At 44.6% G+C, this 17,693-nt stretch overlaps 1 protein-coding gene across 14 annotated transcripts in view; it reads left to right on the top strand.

The window, feature by feature from the left end:
- AFDN (afadin, adherens junction formation factor) overlaps nucleotides 1–17,693 on the top strand; it is a 98,030-nt gene that overhangs the window by 42,768 nt on the left and 37,569 nt on the right. For 7 of the 14 annotated variants that reach the window (XM_027081207.1, XM_027081217.1, XM_027081255.1 and 4 more), the window contains exons 11-20: nucleotides 1,736–1,854; nucleotides 4,621–4,682; nucleotides 4,811–5,016; nucleotides 6,981–7,001; nucleotides 7,740–7,885; nucleotides 8,214–8,308; nucleotides 8,712–8,977; nucleotides 10,971–11,114; nucleotides 12,545–12,743; nucleotides 16,593–16,696. In XM_027081207.1, the coding sequence (XP_026937008.1) occupies nucleotides 1,736–1,854; nucleotides 4,621–4,682; nucleotides 4,811–5,016; nucleotides 6,981–7,001; nucleotides 7,740–7,885; nucleotides 8,214–8,308; nucleotides 8,712–8,977; nucleotides 10,971–11,114; nucleotides 12,545–12,743; nucleotides 16,593–16,696 (1,362 nt within the window). The remainder of the gene's footprint in view (nucleotides 1–1,735; nucleotides 1,855–4,620; nucleotides 4,683–4,810; nucleotides 5,017–6,980; nucleotides 7,002–7,739; nucleotides 7,886–8,213; nucleotides 8,309–8,711; nucleotides 8,978–10,970; nucleotides 11,115–12,544; nucleotides 12,744–16,592; nucleotides 16,697–17,693) is intronic. The other 7 variants (XM_027081246.1, XM_027081237.1, XM_027081290.1 and 4 more) reach the window with 1 other exon arrangement.

The following is a 17,693-nucleotide window of genomic DNA, read 5'->3' as shown; positions in this document are numbered from 1 at the left end:
CGGGCTTCCTCTGCAGTCTCCTCCATGAAGGAGTCTTCCTTGAGCGCCCTGGCACTAGTGCACACCGTACGTGACATTCTTTGTGCAGCCCTTGATACCGTACGCTACTTGTTTGTCGATTGACTGTGGAGTGTGAGCTTGTGAGGGTAGTAGGGCTTGTGTGCTCACTGCTGCACTTCTGCTGCTTAGAAAAATGCCTGGTAGTACGTAAAAGTCTCAGTAAAGATCTTCTAAGCAATTTAATGAATAAGTACTCTCAGAACCCAATATAATAACCATCTTTATAAAAAATTTTGCTTCTTATAAAAACGCATAGTCAATATAGAAAACTTGGCTAAATTGAGAAAACGTGTAAAAAAAACTGAAAACAGTTCATGGTTGGCTTTTGGTAAAATTTTGGTAGATCCTTTTCTGAACTCCTATGCGTGTGTGTGTTCATGTGTATTTTAACATGATTAAATCCTTCTCTACACAGACACACACCTTTCTTTCCTGCTTCCTTCAGCTGTTTTGTGAGCATTTGTTCTAAAAATCATTTGAAAACAGCTAAAGTGGTTTTGTAACATGTTAGTTTATAAACGTATCAGTTTATTTGTTCATTGCCTTACCATTATTCATTTATAACAACTTTTTGTAGTCTAAATGTCGCCATCCGCTGACCAAGCAATTTTATTTCTGTAGCCATACCTTAACAAAGTAATTAATTGCTGTGTGTGAATATATGTGTGTGTGTGTGTGTGTGTATTTATACACACACAAACAAGCACAGCTATCCTGACACTTTATACTGATGAACATTTTAAACAACCTAATAAAAATTGGTTTAATGAACCTTGACGAATAGACAACAGAATGTTAATACAGCCATTACAATTCTGTAACATAAAAATAATGTTACGAGATGTCTACAGCATCAGAAAAAGAATCTTTTACAGAGTGTAGGCTGTGTAATGTCATTTATGGGAGATATAAAGAATGGAAAGATACATGCTGCACAAGGTTAATTCTGGTAGGTAAGACCAGGATGATTTTTATTTACTTATCTGTGCTCAGTTTCTACAGTAAGGGATGTAGCAAGAAGTCTTACATAAATTTTTTGCTGCAATGGATTTTTTACCTAAATTTATTGATTCTGTTCTGATTGTTTTCTGAACATCAGTAACTCATCCCTCTGTCAGCCACAGGCTGGCTAGGACTGGGCACTGCTTGGAGGGACTTACATCGACTGTGTGGGGTTGCTTCATAGGTGTCTTTTCCCTGTGTTGATTAAGGGCAGGAAGCAAGCCAGTTTCGGTACTGAACCCTTCACTAGGTTTTGAGCTGTGATGAGTGAATTCTTACATCCTTCCTTAAAACTCACAAGTAAACAGAGAGCCGCCTCTTCGCGTTGTGCACATACCCTGTCCACTGTGTCCTGACCCAGGAGAACTCCGTGGAGTCAGGTCGCTGCTATTACTGGACTTTCTGCAGGGCCCTGGTGTGTGTGCCCCACGCCTGCATGCCTGTGTTTTAGAGCCAGACGGGGAAAGTGGCCGTGTGTGCTGTTATTCTCTCAGTGACTGTGCTCTTGGGCACACTGCCGTGGACGTGGCATCCTCGGCACTGCTGGGCCCCTCCTGGCCTCTCCTGTCCCTCTGCGGCCCCCCCCCCCGCCTCCCCCGCGACGCTGACTGAGTGTGAAGCGTGGTTGGTCCGCGTGCTGTGTTTAAACGCCCTGTGTTTCCCCTGGACTTAGAGCTCCTCCAGGCTGGACGGCGACAGGGGGCTGTCTGCCGCCAGCACCGCCGAGCGAGGGATGGTGAAGCCCATGGTCAGAGTGGAACAGCAGCTGGACTACCGCAGGCAAGAAAGCAGGTGGGAAATGGGTGCCTTTGGAATTGTGAAAGGAGTGAAAGTACACCTGGAGAGGGTTTGGGTTAAAGGTTACTCACTCCAGAGGTTTGGCTGACATTTTTAGAGTGTTAGCAGTACTTTAAGGTTATTTCCTTTTCATGTTACTGAATTGAAAAAAAAAAGCTTCATCAACAGTTACATCCCTCGCTTACGTGCCACGGCCTCATCCAGGTGAAACGGGAGGCAGTTTGAATTAAGATGTTTCCATGTTAAATGTGCTACTTGGTAAAAACAGGGAGAAAGGGAATTTTTGGAGGATTTTAATATTTGATCATTTTGATATTTAGATAAGACTAATCATTTGACCCATTTCCAGAGGAAATCCTCACGTGTTTAAAAATACACAGAGCCAAGAATGAGGTTGAGGTTGAGTGTCTCAGAGTCACGGAGCGCATCCTGCTGCCTCACGCCCTGACGGCTCCCCGTTGAGAGACGGAGATGAGTCTTTTTCTCTGCTGGCACTGGTCTTGCCTAGTTTTTTTGAACAGAGAACATAGACCTTTTGTTATTTCCTTTTCTTAAGATTTTTAAATATATCTCACCTTAAGTCAGAATTCTGCTTCCTTGTGGCTTCTAAAATTGTTTCGGTGTAGGAAAGCACGGTGGTTCATTGTAGGTGGTGAGCCCTCCTCGCACAGAAACGGGGGAGCTGGGTGTGAACGCTCTCGTTATCAGCAGTGGAGCCGGGAGCGCTCGTCTTTGGTGCTTTTCAGACTTTTGATGAGGCCATGCTGACCGTTCCCTTTCGCAGATCCAGTAACCAAGGCATTAGCTGAGGCAGGTCGCTTACATTTGGTGACAGGCGACAAGCGACTGATACAGTTCTTAAGTTTTCCGTCTTGCAGCAGAGGGCACTGTACATTATAAGATTTTAATAGCGTTCATCATAGTAATTAAATCTGTGGACTCATCTGGGAATCTCAAGTTTTTACCTCATTTTTATTATGGGCTTTTGGTTATTATTCAGTATTTTTTTGTGAATTTTTTTACAATTACAATATGAATCATTATACATGGAGAATTTTTTTTAGATATAATAATAAATAGCCTACTTTCTGTGTCCGGACTTCTTTTTGGTAGTATATTCTAGAATTAGATGCTCAGAACGGTGAATTAGTATTATAAGGAGTTAACCTCATTTGCTTATAAGGTGATCAAGAGGTGTGTATCATAGTTCTTAGCCCATAAATACTTGAATAAGCAAATCATCATTAGGGGAGGGGAAGATTGATTAGGATAATGTTTTTAGGGTATGCAAAATTAATAAGTATATACTTACTAACTTATTAATACATTAATAAATATATGATAATATAGTGTCAGAATAGCCATATGATGATTAATTATATGTCAGAGATTATTTTTTCCTGTGAGCATATATTTTAGTTAAGTTTTTTGCAAGGTCATATTCTTTTGTTTTGCCAAGACTTGTTTAAGTTTTACTGGATATAAATATGTGTTGCTTTGTTGATATGAGGACAGTGATGGAAACAGATGGTTCTTACCATTTTCAGTCTCTGTTTTTCGTGTATATAATACATTGTTAGTATAAGCAGTTCTTCTACACTGGTACGGTCATAAAAATCTAAGTGGCTTTCATGAGCGATTAAATACTAACCTTAGTCAAGAAAACAATTATGAATGATGGAAAAGACTTTTAAAGTACCACTGACACATTTTAAAATTTTTTTCAATGAGAATTTAAATTCCTTATTTTTAATAGATGTGTTGAAGTGATGAAGCATTAAAAAAATTTGGTAAAAATTTATCCAGGTTCACGTTATGGGTATTAAATTGAAAATAACTGCTTAGCTACAATTTCAGATGTTTACAAATACGGCAGCATAAGAAAGACATTAAAATAATTGAGCTTTTGAATTACTTCTGTTTCTAAGAGCATTTTTATACCTAAATTATTGAGTTAAATCCAAATTAATAAATCATAGACTGGATAATGAACTTTGAAGCATGTAATTTGGTGAAAAGAAGGTTTTTTTGTTTTTACTTTTCATGTTTATGATAGTTTGAATGAACTCACATTATATTTCTCCTTATTCATCTTTTGGTGCGTGGAGATGAGGATGGAGGGACCAGAACATTTGTTGTTGGAAAGGAATCACTTTAGTTCGCCCGTCTGTACCTGCGGATCTGTAGTCAGCCGTGTTAGTCATCCTACAGCGTGGTCACCGTGCGTGGGGACAAATGCTAACACTGAGTGGTCAAGGGGACCTGGAATGGCAGGGGTCACGTGTCTAACCTCTATTGGGAGAGAAAGGCGATGTCTAGCTCTTAGGACACTTTTCTTTTTCCTGTGTGAGAGCTCAGTTTCAAGCTCAGTGTGGTTTAGATTTTCTCTGTGTCTCCCAGCAGTGTCTCTTCATTGTCACTTGAGCCATCGCGGTAGCAGGTGCCTGGCAGCCTGATCTCTCTGCTCCACGCGACGTCTTCATCAATAATAAAGAAACAGGGTCAGATCTGTTCTCCTGAGGGAAGCAGATACTTCAAGGACCTGACCTCTGTGAGGAGCTGGGACGTGGTCACTCCCAGTTCACTCATTTGAACGTTTGAATAGGTTCCACGTGAAAACCAGTCATTGGGCTGTGTGTTATTTGAAAAAATTTTATATATAGACATTTAAGAAATAGTTGCAGAAATCTGCACTGGTTGTCAGTGATGTTATTAGCTAATGTGACCGGATTTTAAGAAATGGCCATTTTCCTCTTTCAGAACTCAGGACGCTCCTGGGCCTGACCTAATACTGCCTGCAAGCATTGAATTCAGGGAAAGTTGTGAGTAATTTCAGATTCCATTGGTAGTGAATTACTTCTTGTTCCATTTTTCTCCATCTGATTTTCATGGGGTTTTTTTGTTCTTTTTTTTTTTTTTCTTCTTCTTCTTTTTTGAAATCTTTTCACAGCTGAAGATTCATTTTTATCTGCCATTATAAATTACACTAATAGCTCTACAGTCCATTTTAAGTTGTCACCTACATACGTGTTATATATGGCGTGTCGGTATGTATTGTCCAGCCAGTACAGACCCGATGTCAGTCCCGCAGAACGGACGCACAAAGTGATTGCCATTGTCAACAAGATGGTGAGCATGATGGAAGGGGTCATTCAGGTAAGCGCCAGCCTGCAAAGCCAGTTCAATGACCGTGTTTATAATTTTTAAATCAGTTAAGTTAGTTTTTTTAACATTTCAGATTTGTTTACATGTTTGACTTCGTCTTAATTTTTTCTAAAACGAAAGTTACATAAGTAGGATTAGAAATCGTGTAGCTTTAAAAGTTGAAAAGAAATGTAAACTTCTTTTCTGTTTCTTCCCTCCAAAATTTAAAATAAGGGAAGAGAGACTGTACATGGTAACATAATGATCATGAAAAAGACCCTTGAAATTACACTAGTTGTGAGAAGGCATTGAGAATTTAAAAAATAATAATAAATTACTGAGGTGAAATTCACGTAACATAAAATGAACCATTTTAAAGTGAGTAGTTGGGTAGCATCAGTACATTCACAGTGTTGTGCAGCCTCCTGAACTTGGTTCCATAGCTTTTCCATCACTCCAGACAGACCCCTCACCCACCGAGCAGTTTCTCTCCATTACCCGCCCCATCAGTTCCTGACACCTCCTTAGAATTTTTTAATGGTTATGAAAAAGGACTTGTTCTTTTATAATGAGCCTACTAGGATGTTGGTAGTTAGCATCTGGGTTTTTTGATAGCAAACTTGTGTAGGTATAATGGACATCGTGACATTTCTCACTTACGATGAAAATCAGATTCAAATTCTTTCATAAACCAGTTTTAAAGTTTTCGGGAAATTAGGATGTTTTCGTGGCAGAATGGTTTGTTTCCTTTAGTACTGTCTTGTCTGTAGTTGATAAAATTGGCGTAATCGTTTTCCAGACTTTTAGATAACTTGGAGGTTTAAAGTCCTTAAAAGTAAATTTACAGATTTTTTTAAAAAGTGTTTCTAAATCACTTGTCAACACTATTTATTACTCAGCTGTGAAACTCTAGGTATATAATGTTACATAGCATGGCTAGATGGTTTGATTGTTTTTCTCCTGTCAGGATACTTTTCAAACTAGAAAAGACTAGTTTGAGGCAGACTAGTCTTTTAATTCCCTCAGAACTGTTTTAAAAGGCCAGACATTTGCAAGAAGGGTTTCTTTTATGTTTGAGTGGTTAGCCTGTGAATTTGAGGAGGTTATGAGTCTTCTACCCAAGTGAGGAAACAGATAAAAAGGAAAGTCGTTCTATTTGGATACCATTTTGTTACTCTCTTATTATTTTATAGACAGATGTGGATTTCCTTTCCAGTTGTCATTCAGAGCCATTGTCTGTCTTCCATCGCGTTTGAATTTCAAATTATCAGACTCCCATCAGCAAACTACTTTTGATGGACTTTTCTTAACTAGGCAGTGAAATCACCATTATCAGGACAAGCCTTTCAGACTTCAGATTTAGGTTCAGGATGTGATTGGAGATCTAAAAATCTTCAATTTTTAGAGAGTAATTATGGAATAATTAAAATTCTTTCATTTTTTGTAAAAACCTACTTTCAAAAAACAAGTTACTCCCTTCTAGTATAGAAATAATGCATCTTTAATACATTTTTAAGTTCTCAGCTCTTACTGTTTTTGCTGGTCTTTCTTGTTTTTCATTCTTATTAACTGGTCCAGGAGAATAGACGCTCAAGTTATGTACGTTTAAGTCGTCTCAAACACGCAACGCTGTTACGAGATGTTAAGAAGTCCTTTTCTTTGTAAATCTTTTAAAGAGATCAGTGTATTCATTTGTTTATTGTAACATCTTCTTTATAGATAAACTCTAGGAATTCCCTTCGTTACTGTGCCAGTTTTAAGAACATGAAACTAATCGTTTATGCCCTAGGCTTCCAAAGCTGCCTCAGAACTGTAAATGAGTGTGTAACGTGGGAATAGCGTAACTAAATGTCGTACCCTCATGTCGTACCTTCGTGTTAGTGTTTTGATTTTTTTTTTTTTTTTTAACTATCATGATTGTTTACAAGTTTCTTTCTCTCGTTCTGCTTGGTTTCCCCGCGTCTGTTTTTCTCCAGGAAGTAGACCAGGTTGATCAGGTAGGACATACTGCTGGGAGCCGATCCTCCTGGCTGTGTTGGCTTAGCTGAGTTTCTCATGCTGCTTCCATGTCAAAGTACAACAACAACCGGACCGAGGCTCATAACACTCATTTGGCAGCTGGAACATGCAGTACTAAAACCCTTTTTGGACTGTGCAGCCTTTATCAGCATTTCATAACTTTTGCTTAATGCACTTCAGTGTGGATATGAAATGACAGAAGTTCTGTTTCTTCTCTTTATCGTTTATCCTTGGTTCCTATTCTTTGGATCTCATCTGAGGTTGCCTGGCCTGCACATGTGGTCGGGAGATGACACGATAGATCAGTACTTGATACCGAGTTGCTTGGTGTCCAAGCCAGTGACTTTGAGTATCAGGGTGGCTGTTGGGTAACCATGGATACACGTGTGTATACTTCACAGATTACCAGATAACGCACAATCTCCAATTTGGTGTTGCATTATTCGATACCTCCTTCCCCCCACTGATTCCATAAATTGTAGCTCACTAGATCCGTGTGTCTATACATGAATCCTAAGAAGTTGCAGTGGGTTTTTACTTTCCATTGCTATGTATGTACCCAAATTCCTCTGCAAGTATCTGGTATCTGTGGTAAATACCTTGGTGAAAATGGGAAGGTACTGGTCTATCTTCAGCAGCTTTTCAAGAGCATTCCTTTTTATTTTTATTGTTGTTGTTTGTCCTGTGGTTGCTATGGAAACGTGTTCTGTCTACAGAAACAGAAGAATATTGCAGGGGCGCTTGCTTTCTGGATGGCAAATGCATCTGAGCTGCTCAACTTCATAAAGCAGGACCGAGATCTGAGTCGAATCACGCTGGACGCCCAGGATGTTCTAGCACACTTGGTTCAGACGGCCTTTAAGTAAGAGCGTGTGTCTGGAGATGATACTGTCCTGTAAAGATTTAAATCATGTTTTCTGGTTAAACTTTCAAAACTAATTTTAAGGGTTTTTATTTACCCTAATTGAAGATGGATATCAAGAAGCATAAATAACTATATGTAAAATGTGTTGATTTAATAAATTTAATTCACTTAGCTCTGTTTCAAGAATCCTGAGAGTAGAACTCTTACATATATTTTTTACATGAAAGATATTTCTAAACAGTACGAATTGTTTCTCTTGTGATATTATGTCTGGTGATAGCAGGGCGTCCTTCTGAGATTATTAAAATTGTTTACGTATTTTCAGATACCTGGTTCACTGTCTTCAGTCAGAACTGAATAATTACATGCCAGCCTTTCTGGACGACCCCGAAGAGAACAGTCTGCAGAGACCCAAAATAGGTTAGGCTTCTCTTTTTCTCCTTCGTCCCCTCCTTCCCTCCTTCTCCTGTTTCTTTAGCTTCATTTTAATATTTGCTGTATGTGAGAGGGAGGTATTATGAAAGTAATGAGACATCCTATTGGATCTGGCATTCTTAACTAATAAATTGTGATCACCACGTGTCTTGTTTAAGAAGAGTTACCTTGTCGCATCCTGCTGGTGCGACATCAGACTTTCCCAGAGGTCTGTCCGGGTGAACTTAAGTAGATACAGTTCATACCGCTACGTATTGGTAGTTCGAGACCACGTCACTGCTCCCTGTTGGGGTGAGATTGCTGTTCTAAAGAGGTTGAACGGACGTCACGCGCATTTACCGCTAATTCCGGAGCGCTCTCGGTGACGCAGTGCCGTCTCTCTGCACAGACGACGTGCTGCACACGCTCACGGGGGCCATGTCGCTGCTGCGCCGCTGCCGGGTCAACGCCGCGCTGACCATCCAGCTCTTCTCCCAGCTCTTCCACTTCATCAACATGTGGCTGTTCAACAGGCTGGTGACCGACCCCGAGTCGGGGCTGTGCTCCCACTACTGGGGCGCCATCATCCGCCAGCAGCTCGGGCATGTGGAGGCCTGGGCGGAGAAGCAGGGCCTGGAGCTGGCGGCCGACTGCCACCTCAGCAGGATCGTGCAGGTGGGTGGTCCCAGCCCCGCTGCCCCGCTCAGTGGCGCTGTCGTACACGTCTCTGGTTCTACCACGGGGGGAACGTGGACTCCGCAGAGCTCAGCACCCTCCTTCTGGGGTTTTTCACATGTACACGTAGGTTTATTAGTTTGCCTGGGTTGCTTGAACAAAGTGCACAAATGTGGTGGCTTAAACAGCAGAAATGTATTGTGTCTGGAGGCCAGAAGTCTGAGGTCAAGGCCAGGGCACGTTGGTTCCTGCGAGGGAGACTCTGCTCCAGGCCTCCGTAGGCTCTGCTGGCTGTTGGCAGTCTTTGGTGTCCCCGGGCTTGTGGACACACCACCCGTCCCCGCCTCTGCCTTTGTCTTCCTGGACGCACACCTGTGTCCAAACGTCCGCCTTTTATGAAGACGCCAGACCTACTGACCTGATTTAACTTGATTCCTTCTGTTAGGATCGTGTCTCCAAATAAGGTGACGTTCTGAGGTAAACAGGGTTAGGACTTCCCCACATGAATTTTGGAGGACACAGTACAGCCCGTAATAGGTGGTACTCAGTAGAATAAATACCTTAAAGGGTTTTTTAAATTGAGAATAGTAAGGTATATTTCATGAAGCTCCTTACTGAAAGATAAAGTCCAGTTTGAAAATGGATGGTGACTGCCTCTTTAGGAATACAAAGCCAGGTGACCACAGAGCAAAGACCTATAGCAGATACACAGATAAAGAGAAAGGGATCTAAGCACACCACTGCAGAAAATCATCAGGTCACCAGGAACAGAGCAGGAGAAGAGCAAAGGAACAAAGGAGTACAGCAGAGCCATGTCCTGATGGCTTAACCAGTTCTAGGAACTTCCTAGGTATTAAGACTAGGAACTGGTGTTTTGCAGTTAAGGAAATGAGTATCTAGAGCCTCATACCCTAGGACATTTTTTTAGTATTATTACAGTGTATTATTACAGTGTATTATTACAGTGTATAATTTTGTATTTTTTTCTCAGTCTCTTAAAAAGATTTAGTTTCGAAAGAGGTTTCTGCCCTCTTACTTTCATTGAATCAGCGAGTTATTTAAAAAGTCATTACAGGGACTTCCCTGGTGGTCCAGTGGGAAAGAATCCACCTTACAGTGCAGGGGACGTGGGTTTGATCCCTGGTCCGGGAACTGGGGTCCCACATGCCGCGGGGCAACTAAGCCTGCGCGCCGCAACTGCTAAGCTTGTGCTCCTCAGCTAGAGAGCCCGCGTGCCACAAACCACAGAGCCCACGCGCCCTGGAGCCCGTGCGCCACAACTAGAGAAGCCTGCCCATCACAACGGAAGATCCCGCGTGCCTCAGCGAAGATCCCACGTGCTGCAACTAAGGCCTGATGCAGCGAAAAATAAATAAATTAAACAAATAAATAATAAATAAATCTTTTAAAAAAGAAGTCATTACAGTGGTATTTTACTCAGACCTTAGTAATTGGTGATCTTAGTGGTTATATAAATGTTGAAGTTTCTAAGAAGTTTTTGTTGTTTTTGTTTTTGTTTGTTTTTGCGGTACGCGGGCCTCTCACTGTCGTGGCCTCTCCCGTTGCGGAGCACAGGCTCCGGACGCACAGGCTCAGCGGCCATGGCTCACGGGCCCAGCCGCTCTGTGGGAAGATGTGGGATCTTCCCACACCGGGGCACGAACCCGCGTCCCCTGCATCAGCAGGCGGATTCTTAACCACTGCACCACCAGGGAAGCCCTCTAAGAAGTTTTAAATGCTCTCTGAACATAAATTATTGAGTCTCATTATAAATATATATTTTAATAAAACAATTCATCTAAAAACCTTTACGATGCTTTGAGTTCAGTTTAACACATATAGGTAATGTTAATGGAACTGTATTTTCTTAAAAACACCCTGCATTTCAAAATCAAATTAGCAAGTTATTGCAGTTTTACAAATGTTATGTAAAGGGGAATATTTATGAAATACTTTTAAATCATGATCTTTCATGTTGCTCATTCCAAATTAGGCAACCACTTTGCTCACGATGGATAAGTACGCACCCGATGACATCCCAAATATAAACAGTACCTGCTTCAAGTTAAATTCGCTGCAGCTTCAAGCCTTACTTCAGAACTACCACTGTGCACCCGATGAGCCTTTTGTCCCTACAGTAAGTGACAGCACCACACTGCCACTCCATGCGGGCCGTGTCTGCACAGGGAAATGTGGAGAAAACGGGAAGTTTATGTAATCAGTTCCCTTATTTCTTTAGTAAGTAAGATCATTCACTTGGTCGTCTCACGAGGTCACTTTTGCTATTGATGTCTGTATGAGTTAGAGGTCGGTGCAAGAAGTGGAAACTACATAAGCATGTTAAGTAGAAAGGGATTTAATTCGGGGATTGAGGTTGTTGGAAAATGGTTGGAAAGCCGGGGCGGGGAGTGAGGAAGTTGCCCTGACATCTGAGTTCCCGGGCGCGGCGCTGTGACCCGAGACCCCGAGTGCCATCCTTGTGTTCACGCAGCAATAGCTGCAGGGGCTCCCCAACCTGTGCAGAGGTGTCTGCCTGGTAAAACCCAGGTTCTTGTCCAGAACAGAGTCTGCTATTTTGGGATGCCTCCTAGAAGGGACAGAGGGTGAGAAGCACAGAAAACAGTACGTGCTGCAGCTGGCTCTCTATAGAGAGGAATGCTGCATGTGCCCTGAGAATTCGGTAGAGAAGTAACCTAATTGGATGGATGGCTTGATCTCCAGTGTGGGGTTTATGCCTACAGAAGACAGGTACAGAATCGCCCAAACCTGGAAACTACTACCTGTCCCCAAATAGACCGTGTCGCAGTACGGTAGAGGAGCCTAACGTGGCTGCACAGCAATGCAGGAAGTCACGTACCAGCTCTACACCCTGGGCTTCCCTTTGCACGGACTCGGGGACACAGGAGGACGCGGGTTAGAAGCCTGGGTGGCAGAGACTTTGGGGACGGAGGACAGGGCAGTGAGGGCAGCTTCGCAGTGGGTGTGGTTCGGTCCCCCGAGCGGGCTGGTTGGTGGGGGCAGAGCGTTCGTGTGCTCAGCTGTACAGTTAGGAGTTGTGAACTGTCCTGTGTGTACGTTATCTCACTAACGGAAAGTTTTTAAACAAGAATCACCCATAAACCCATAATAAGGCAATAACCCGCGTAAGCCGGGAATAGATATTTTTGTCCTGATTTTTTTTACATTTAACATTGTGTGAGATTTTTCCGATGTCGTGAAGTATAAAAATAAGGTTATTAGCAAATGGATGTTAAAAAATTGTGCAAGGAAAAAACTATTTTTGAGAAGGGAAAAAGACCGTTTTCTTGTGGTCGAAGAATTTCTTTCTGTTTAAAACTACAGGTCTTTGGAAATTAATAATTAATATGGAAGCTGACATATTAAGAGTGTGTGCTGTACTAGTGTTCTATTGCTTTACAGACTGATCTGAATTGTTGATAGACTTCACTCTCCCCGCGCGTGTGTATGTAGCCACGCTACGCGTGCTTAGACGTTTTTCTGACAGCTGCTGGTCAGCTGCGCCCGTCACCGAGCGTGTCCTTAGCTCTGTGTCTGTTTTCCAACCAGGACCTGATGGAGCATGTGGTGGCTGTGGCGGAGAACACAGCCGACGAGCTGGCACGCAGTGACGGGCGGGAGGTGCAGCTGGAGGAGGACCCCGACCTGCAGCTGCCGTTCCTTCTGCCCGAGGACGGCTACTCCTGCGACGTTGTCAGAAACATCCCAAACGGCTTACAGGAGTTTCTGGACCCTTTGTGCCAGAGAGGTGGGTGGCGGTGCCCACACCTGGCATCCGAGCTGGCCCGCATGCAGGCGAGCCTTGCGCTCGTGTGTGTCAACCCACCCGCGTTGTGTGCGCCCTGTGTGCTGGAAAAGCTGGGGGTCCAGCGGCTTGGAAGGGAGCGTCCCGTGGGGACGTGGGGTCAGAGGCGTGCAGACCATGGGGTCCTGGGTGTTGCCCCGGCTACCCGCGAGCTTGCCTGGTGTCAGGTTACAGCAGGAGGGACCTTGGCCGCCCCTCCCTCCTGGGTTCTGTGAGAGCCTGGGAGCTCCATCTGCCCCGTTAGCGCGAACCGTAAGTGTTGGTGCCCCCAGAGCAGAGCAGGCAAGAACAGCACCAGCGTTAGAACCAGACGGCCGGAGCTCTGACCCCACTGTCGCCTTTGACCTCCCCCGTGCAGTGGGCGTGTCGACGGTGCCACCCCACGGGGCTGTCTTGAGGATTGAGCAGGTGGCTGAGTGTGGAGCCCCTGGCACTGTGGCACGGGGCGAGCCCGTGCACGTCACGATGCCAAGCTCGCACGCGCGTGTGTGCCGATGCACCGGCACAGCGCATCTCGCTTCCCGCTTTTACTCTGTGCCCTCCGTCCACCCTCTTGTTGATGTGTTCCGAGGAAGACACAGGCCCACCTCGGAGGCGCCGTGGGTCTGGTTCCAGGCCACGGCGATGAAGAGGACGCCGCAGGAAAGCAAGGCGCGTGGAGCTCTGGTTCCCAGCACGTGTGCGGAGGTTATGTTCACACCGTGCTGTCATCCGTCTGTTAGGCGTGCAGAAGCAGTACGTCTGAAAAGCAATGGACGGGCCTTCGATAAAAAAGTACCTTATCGCTGAGAAATGCTGGTCACCGCCCAAGCCTCAGCAAGTCTGAGTCGTCACAGATCGATCACAGGCCACCGTGACACACACGATAATAATGGAAAAGCTTGAAAGAGTGCAAGAATTCCCAGAATGTGACACGCAGACCTGAAGGGAGCAGATGCTGTGGGGAAAGTGGCGTCGACAGCCTTGCCTGAGGCAGGGCTGCCACAGACCTTTCCATCCGTAGGGGAAACAGTCTTTGCAAAGTGCGATAAAATGAGGTCTGCCTACCACAGTTACGCCTGAGCCACGAGCTTTTAAATTAGACTGCATTTCACTTCTCGTCTGCTGCTTTTGTGTAATGTGGAGCTCAGATGAGTAGCAGAAGAGAAGCAAAATTTAGGAGTTAACTTTTCTATTATTTTTTTTTTTGCTTAAATTAAGGTCCGTAGATATGTAAATATATAAACTTAGTGTGACTTTTAACTTCAGTGAATGTTTCAGTCACCACAATAGGTCTTTACATCTTCAAAGGTTTTGATCGTTTTAAAAAATTCATTTTATAAAGGCTGCTGCTTGTAACGAAATGTGTTTGTACAGCAGCTGGCAGACGTGTCTGTAACCCTCCCGGGAGCGCTGACTGAGCTCTTGGTGCTGTCCTGGGAGAAGCACAGGCAGGGTGGGATGTGGTTCTTACAGCATCGGTGTGTGCAGGATGAAGGGGCGGGGGCAGCGGTGGGCTGGCAGAGCCCGCAGTTCAGCCCTGACTCTGGGACAAGCGGGGCGGAAGGGAGGGGTGCGGGCTGCAGGCACGTCTGAGAGAGCTTCAGTCGGGCAGCGGGAGTCCCTGAGCCACAGTGGCCTGAGCGGGGGCCTGGTAGGGAAGTGGTGGCCAGGGCAGCCGCTCTGGGGCCGTGGGGCTGCTTTGGGGTGTCCTCCCTGCTCCCGTGGGCTCCCTGACACTCACGCAGCAGCCCTGCACCTTCACCGCCAGGCTGGTTCCTGCTCTCCTGCTCTGAACGTCCCCGTCGCCTGCCGTTGGGCGTGGCACCATCTCCTGCCAGTCGTGGCCCCCTACCTGCAAGCACACGAGCCGTGTTCCCAGTACTGGACCGTGTGCTGTGCGTCCATGTGGTCGCTCCCCGCGTCCACTCCTCTCCCCGCTGTCTGACTCCCGGCAGTGGCCCTGTTTTTCTGAAATTCCAGGCAGCACCCCTTTGCCTGTGGACTCAGCCTCTCCCTCACACTGCTGCCACCTTCCCCCTCCGTGGTTCTCCCCGTCTTCGGTGACACTTGGTGCCAGTGTGTGAGCCGTCTGTGTGCGTCCAGCAGGACGGGCTGGCGGTCGTCCCTGCTCTCCGCCTGCTCAGTGCCGGGCAGAGGGCCTTCGGGGCCACGTGCCGGCAGAGCTGCTCTTCAGGGCCTTGTGAATAAGCCTGCGGAGGCTGACTCACCAGCCCCCGTGGGACGTGCTAGGCGTGCTGGGTACCCAGCTGCCGGCTCCACAGTAGGTACTGCGGAGAGGGGCTTGGCCAGCCCGGGGGCAGCGCCATCCTGACTGCACGATGCCATTTTTTCCGTGATTTCCCCTTAGGCTTTCCTGAATGATTCGTTGTGGGGCGTACGTGTATTTCCTCACGGTCTAGGCGGCCCCACGCTCTTTTCGTACATCTTAGATGATAACGTAGCCAAGTACAAAGCCGCTTTTAAATAAGACTTACAGAGAACTGGGTGTTTTCTTCTATGACGTCAGCGGTTTTAATTCTTCATGCTCAGTTTTTTTGTAAGCCAAAGAAAGAACTGCTGTGTGCTCTCAATGTATGTTCCTTTGGCTTTTTCGTGTGATACGATTCTATGAGAGAAGCTATAAAACCAGCACAGACTCATACCTGACCTGAGGTGCGTTCCTGATGCTGAGAAAGTAAACTGTCTGTGTGCATATGGTCCAGACATGCAAACCTGATGTTTAAAAAATTAGAAAATTACAACTGTTGACGTTTCAAAACCGTGAGAATTATGATTCGCTAAAGCATGGGAAAGAGAAGTAAATTGTAGTAATATTTCAATGAAACTGGATTGAAACAGTGATTTTTTTTTGGAAAAAAAGGACTAAAACTAAGTAAAAATAATTTGTGCCCGTATTTTAATTGAGTATATTTGTGATGTCTTCTTTTCCCTCTGCCACAAACAACCTCATAACTGTCCAAAGATAACAGCCCCCCCCCCACCCCCCCAGCACCCAGGTCGTGGGGACCAGGGCGTGTCTGGCAAGCAGTGTGCTCTTCGTAATTGTGAGCTGCTGCTAATAAGACCACTTTGGAGAAAAGAATTGTGCAGGGCCTGCGTGATCTGACTTTGTCACGAAATCTCTGAGAAACTCTGTAAGATCTGACAAATGAGGAATGACGTAGGCTTAGTGTTGTAAAGATGTCATTTGTCCCTGATGAACATATCAGAGATATTCTTTAAAACAGTATAAAATGATTCTAAATTTTCGTTTGGAAGAAATTTAAGTGAGTGTGACTTGTCAGAAAATGTGGGCAAAGAGTGATGAGAAGGAGGCCAGTCCTACCCCAGAATTGCTACACGAGTGGAATCAATCGTTTGCCCCAGCGCGTGAGCCTGTGCGCAGACGTCTGTGCTGGTGCCGTTCTCTGGCCCCTCTTTCCTTTCCTGTGTTAGAGATTCTCAGCGTGACTGAGGAGCTCTTAGTTGAGCAGAGCAGGCCAGTCTGCAAGGAAGCAATTTCCGTGCACTTCTGTAATTTTTCATCGATGTAAGAGAAAAAGTCTTTGGAATAAAGAAGAGGGGAGACCAATTTCACTTCTCTGCTTGGTGCTGAAATTCCATTGGACCGAAGCAAATACGCAGTTTTAAATGTCTGATGATGCCGTTTTCAGAGAGAGTGAAAGTAATTCAGGAAAATAAATGTCATTAGGCGTCATGCAGTTGCTGCTTTCGGTTGCTTCCCTTGTTGAAGATTATGGGTCCGACGTGTGCTTTGCATTCTTAACAGTTTGCCTGTTTTCTCCGCAGGATTTTGCAGGTTAATTCCTCACCCGCGCTCGCCAGGCACGTGGACGATATATTTTGAAGGTGCAGATTATGAGAGTCACCTTACGCGGGAGAACACGGAACTGGCAAGTATCGTGACAATGACAGACGGACAAGGAAAAGAAGCGGGTGCCTTAACGATTTGAAAATATTTTCTTTATTTTCAGGCCATGTCTGTATAGTTTTGTCTATAAACAAATGGTACTTTTAAAAATAAGGCATACTTATACCCACAGTTACATCAACCATAATACCTATTTAAAATATATATTAATATGGTAGTCTCAATGGGTTTTATTAGAAAAGTTTTCTTTGGTAAAAGTATTTTGTTTTTTCTAGTCAGTTCTGCCTTGTCTTAAATGTGTGCCAAATCATTTACTAATATTTTGTATCTTTCTGAAAGCGCGGTCATCCCGGCATTCACTAGCCTCATAGATTTTAGGGAGAATTCTGCCTTGCTTCCCACAGAGATTTAAACAAGAAAGGGTGCTTTTCCTTGTCTTAGAAAGTGGTGCCAGACCAGAGTTGTCATATGCTACGTACACTAGCAAGTCATTCCAGGAAAAACACAAACAAATGAAATTTTTCCTTTTAGAACTCTTTTGTTCCATTCCATTTACCTTAAACGTTACCTTAAATGTAATTGCCTCTTAAGCCACGTAAGGGTTCAGGGGAGCCAAGCAGAGTGACCACACGTTGGGCAGGTGACTGTGGGCAGGGTCCGTGTGCTACATGCGACGGACGTGGCAGTCAGTCCCCTGGCCCTGACACCAGTGTGCCCAGGCCAAGATTCAGGGATTCTCGTCTATGCAAAACAGCCACAAGTCTACTGAAGCTTTAGAAACTTCCTTGTGGTGTCCTAACTTATTCCTTACTCGAAACATGGTGCCTAGTACTTACCTGATTTCTAAGAAAACCAGAGTATGTAAGGTGACAACACTTAATGTAAGGTGAACAGTGTGATGTGTTTTGTATATTAAATTCAAAGTAATTATTTTTGCTTAGTAGCAAAGTTTAGATTTGAGCATCTCCAAAAATTGAATTAGTTGGTGATTGCTGTTACACCAAGTAGATCACATTTAA

The sequence above is a fragment of the Aethalodelphis obliquidens genome, unplaced genomic scaffold, assembly GCF_003676395.1.
Source record: "Aethalodelphis obliquidens isolate GAN/ISIS:26980383/991018 unplaced genomic scaffold, ASM367639v1 scaffold3, whole genome shotgun sequence".
NCBI lineage: Eukaryota > Metazoa > Chordata > Mammalia > Artiodactyla > Delphinidae > Aethalodelphis > Aethalodelphis obliquidens.
This window is presented reverse-complemented; position numbering and strand designations above follow the sequence as displayed.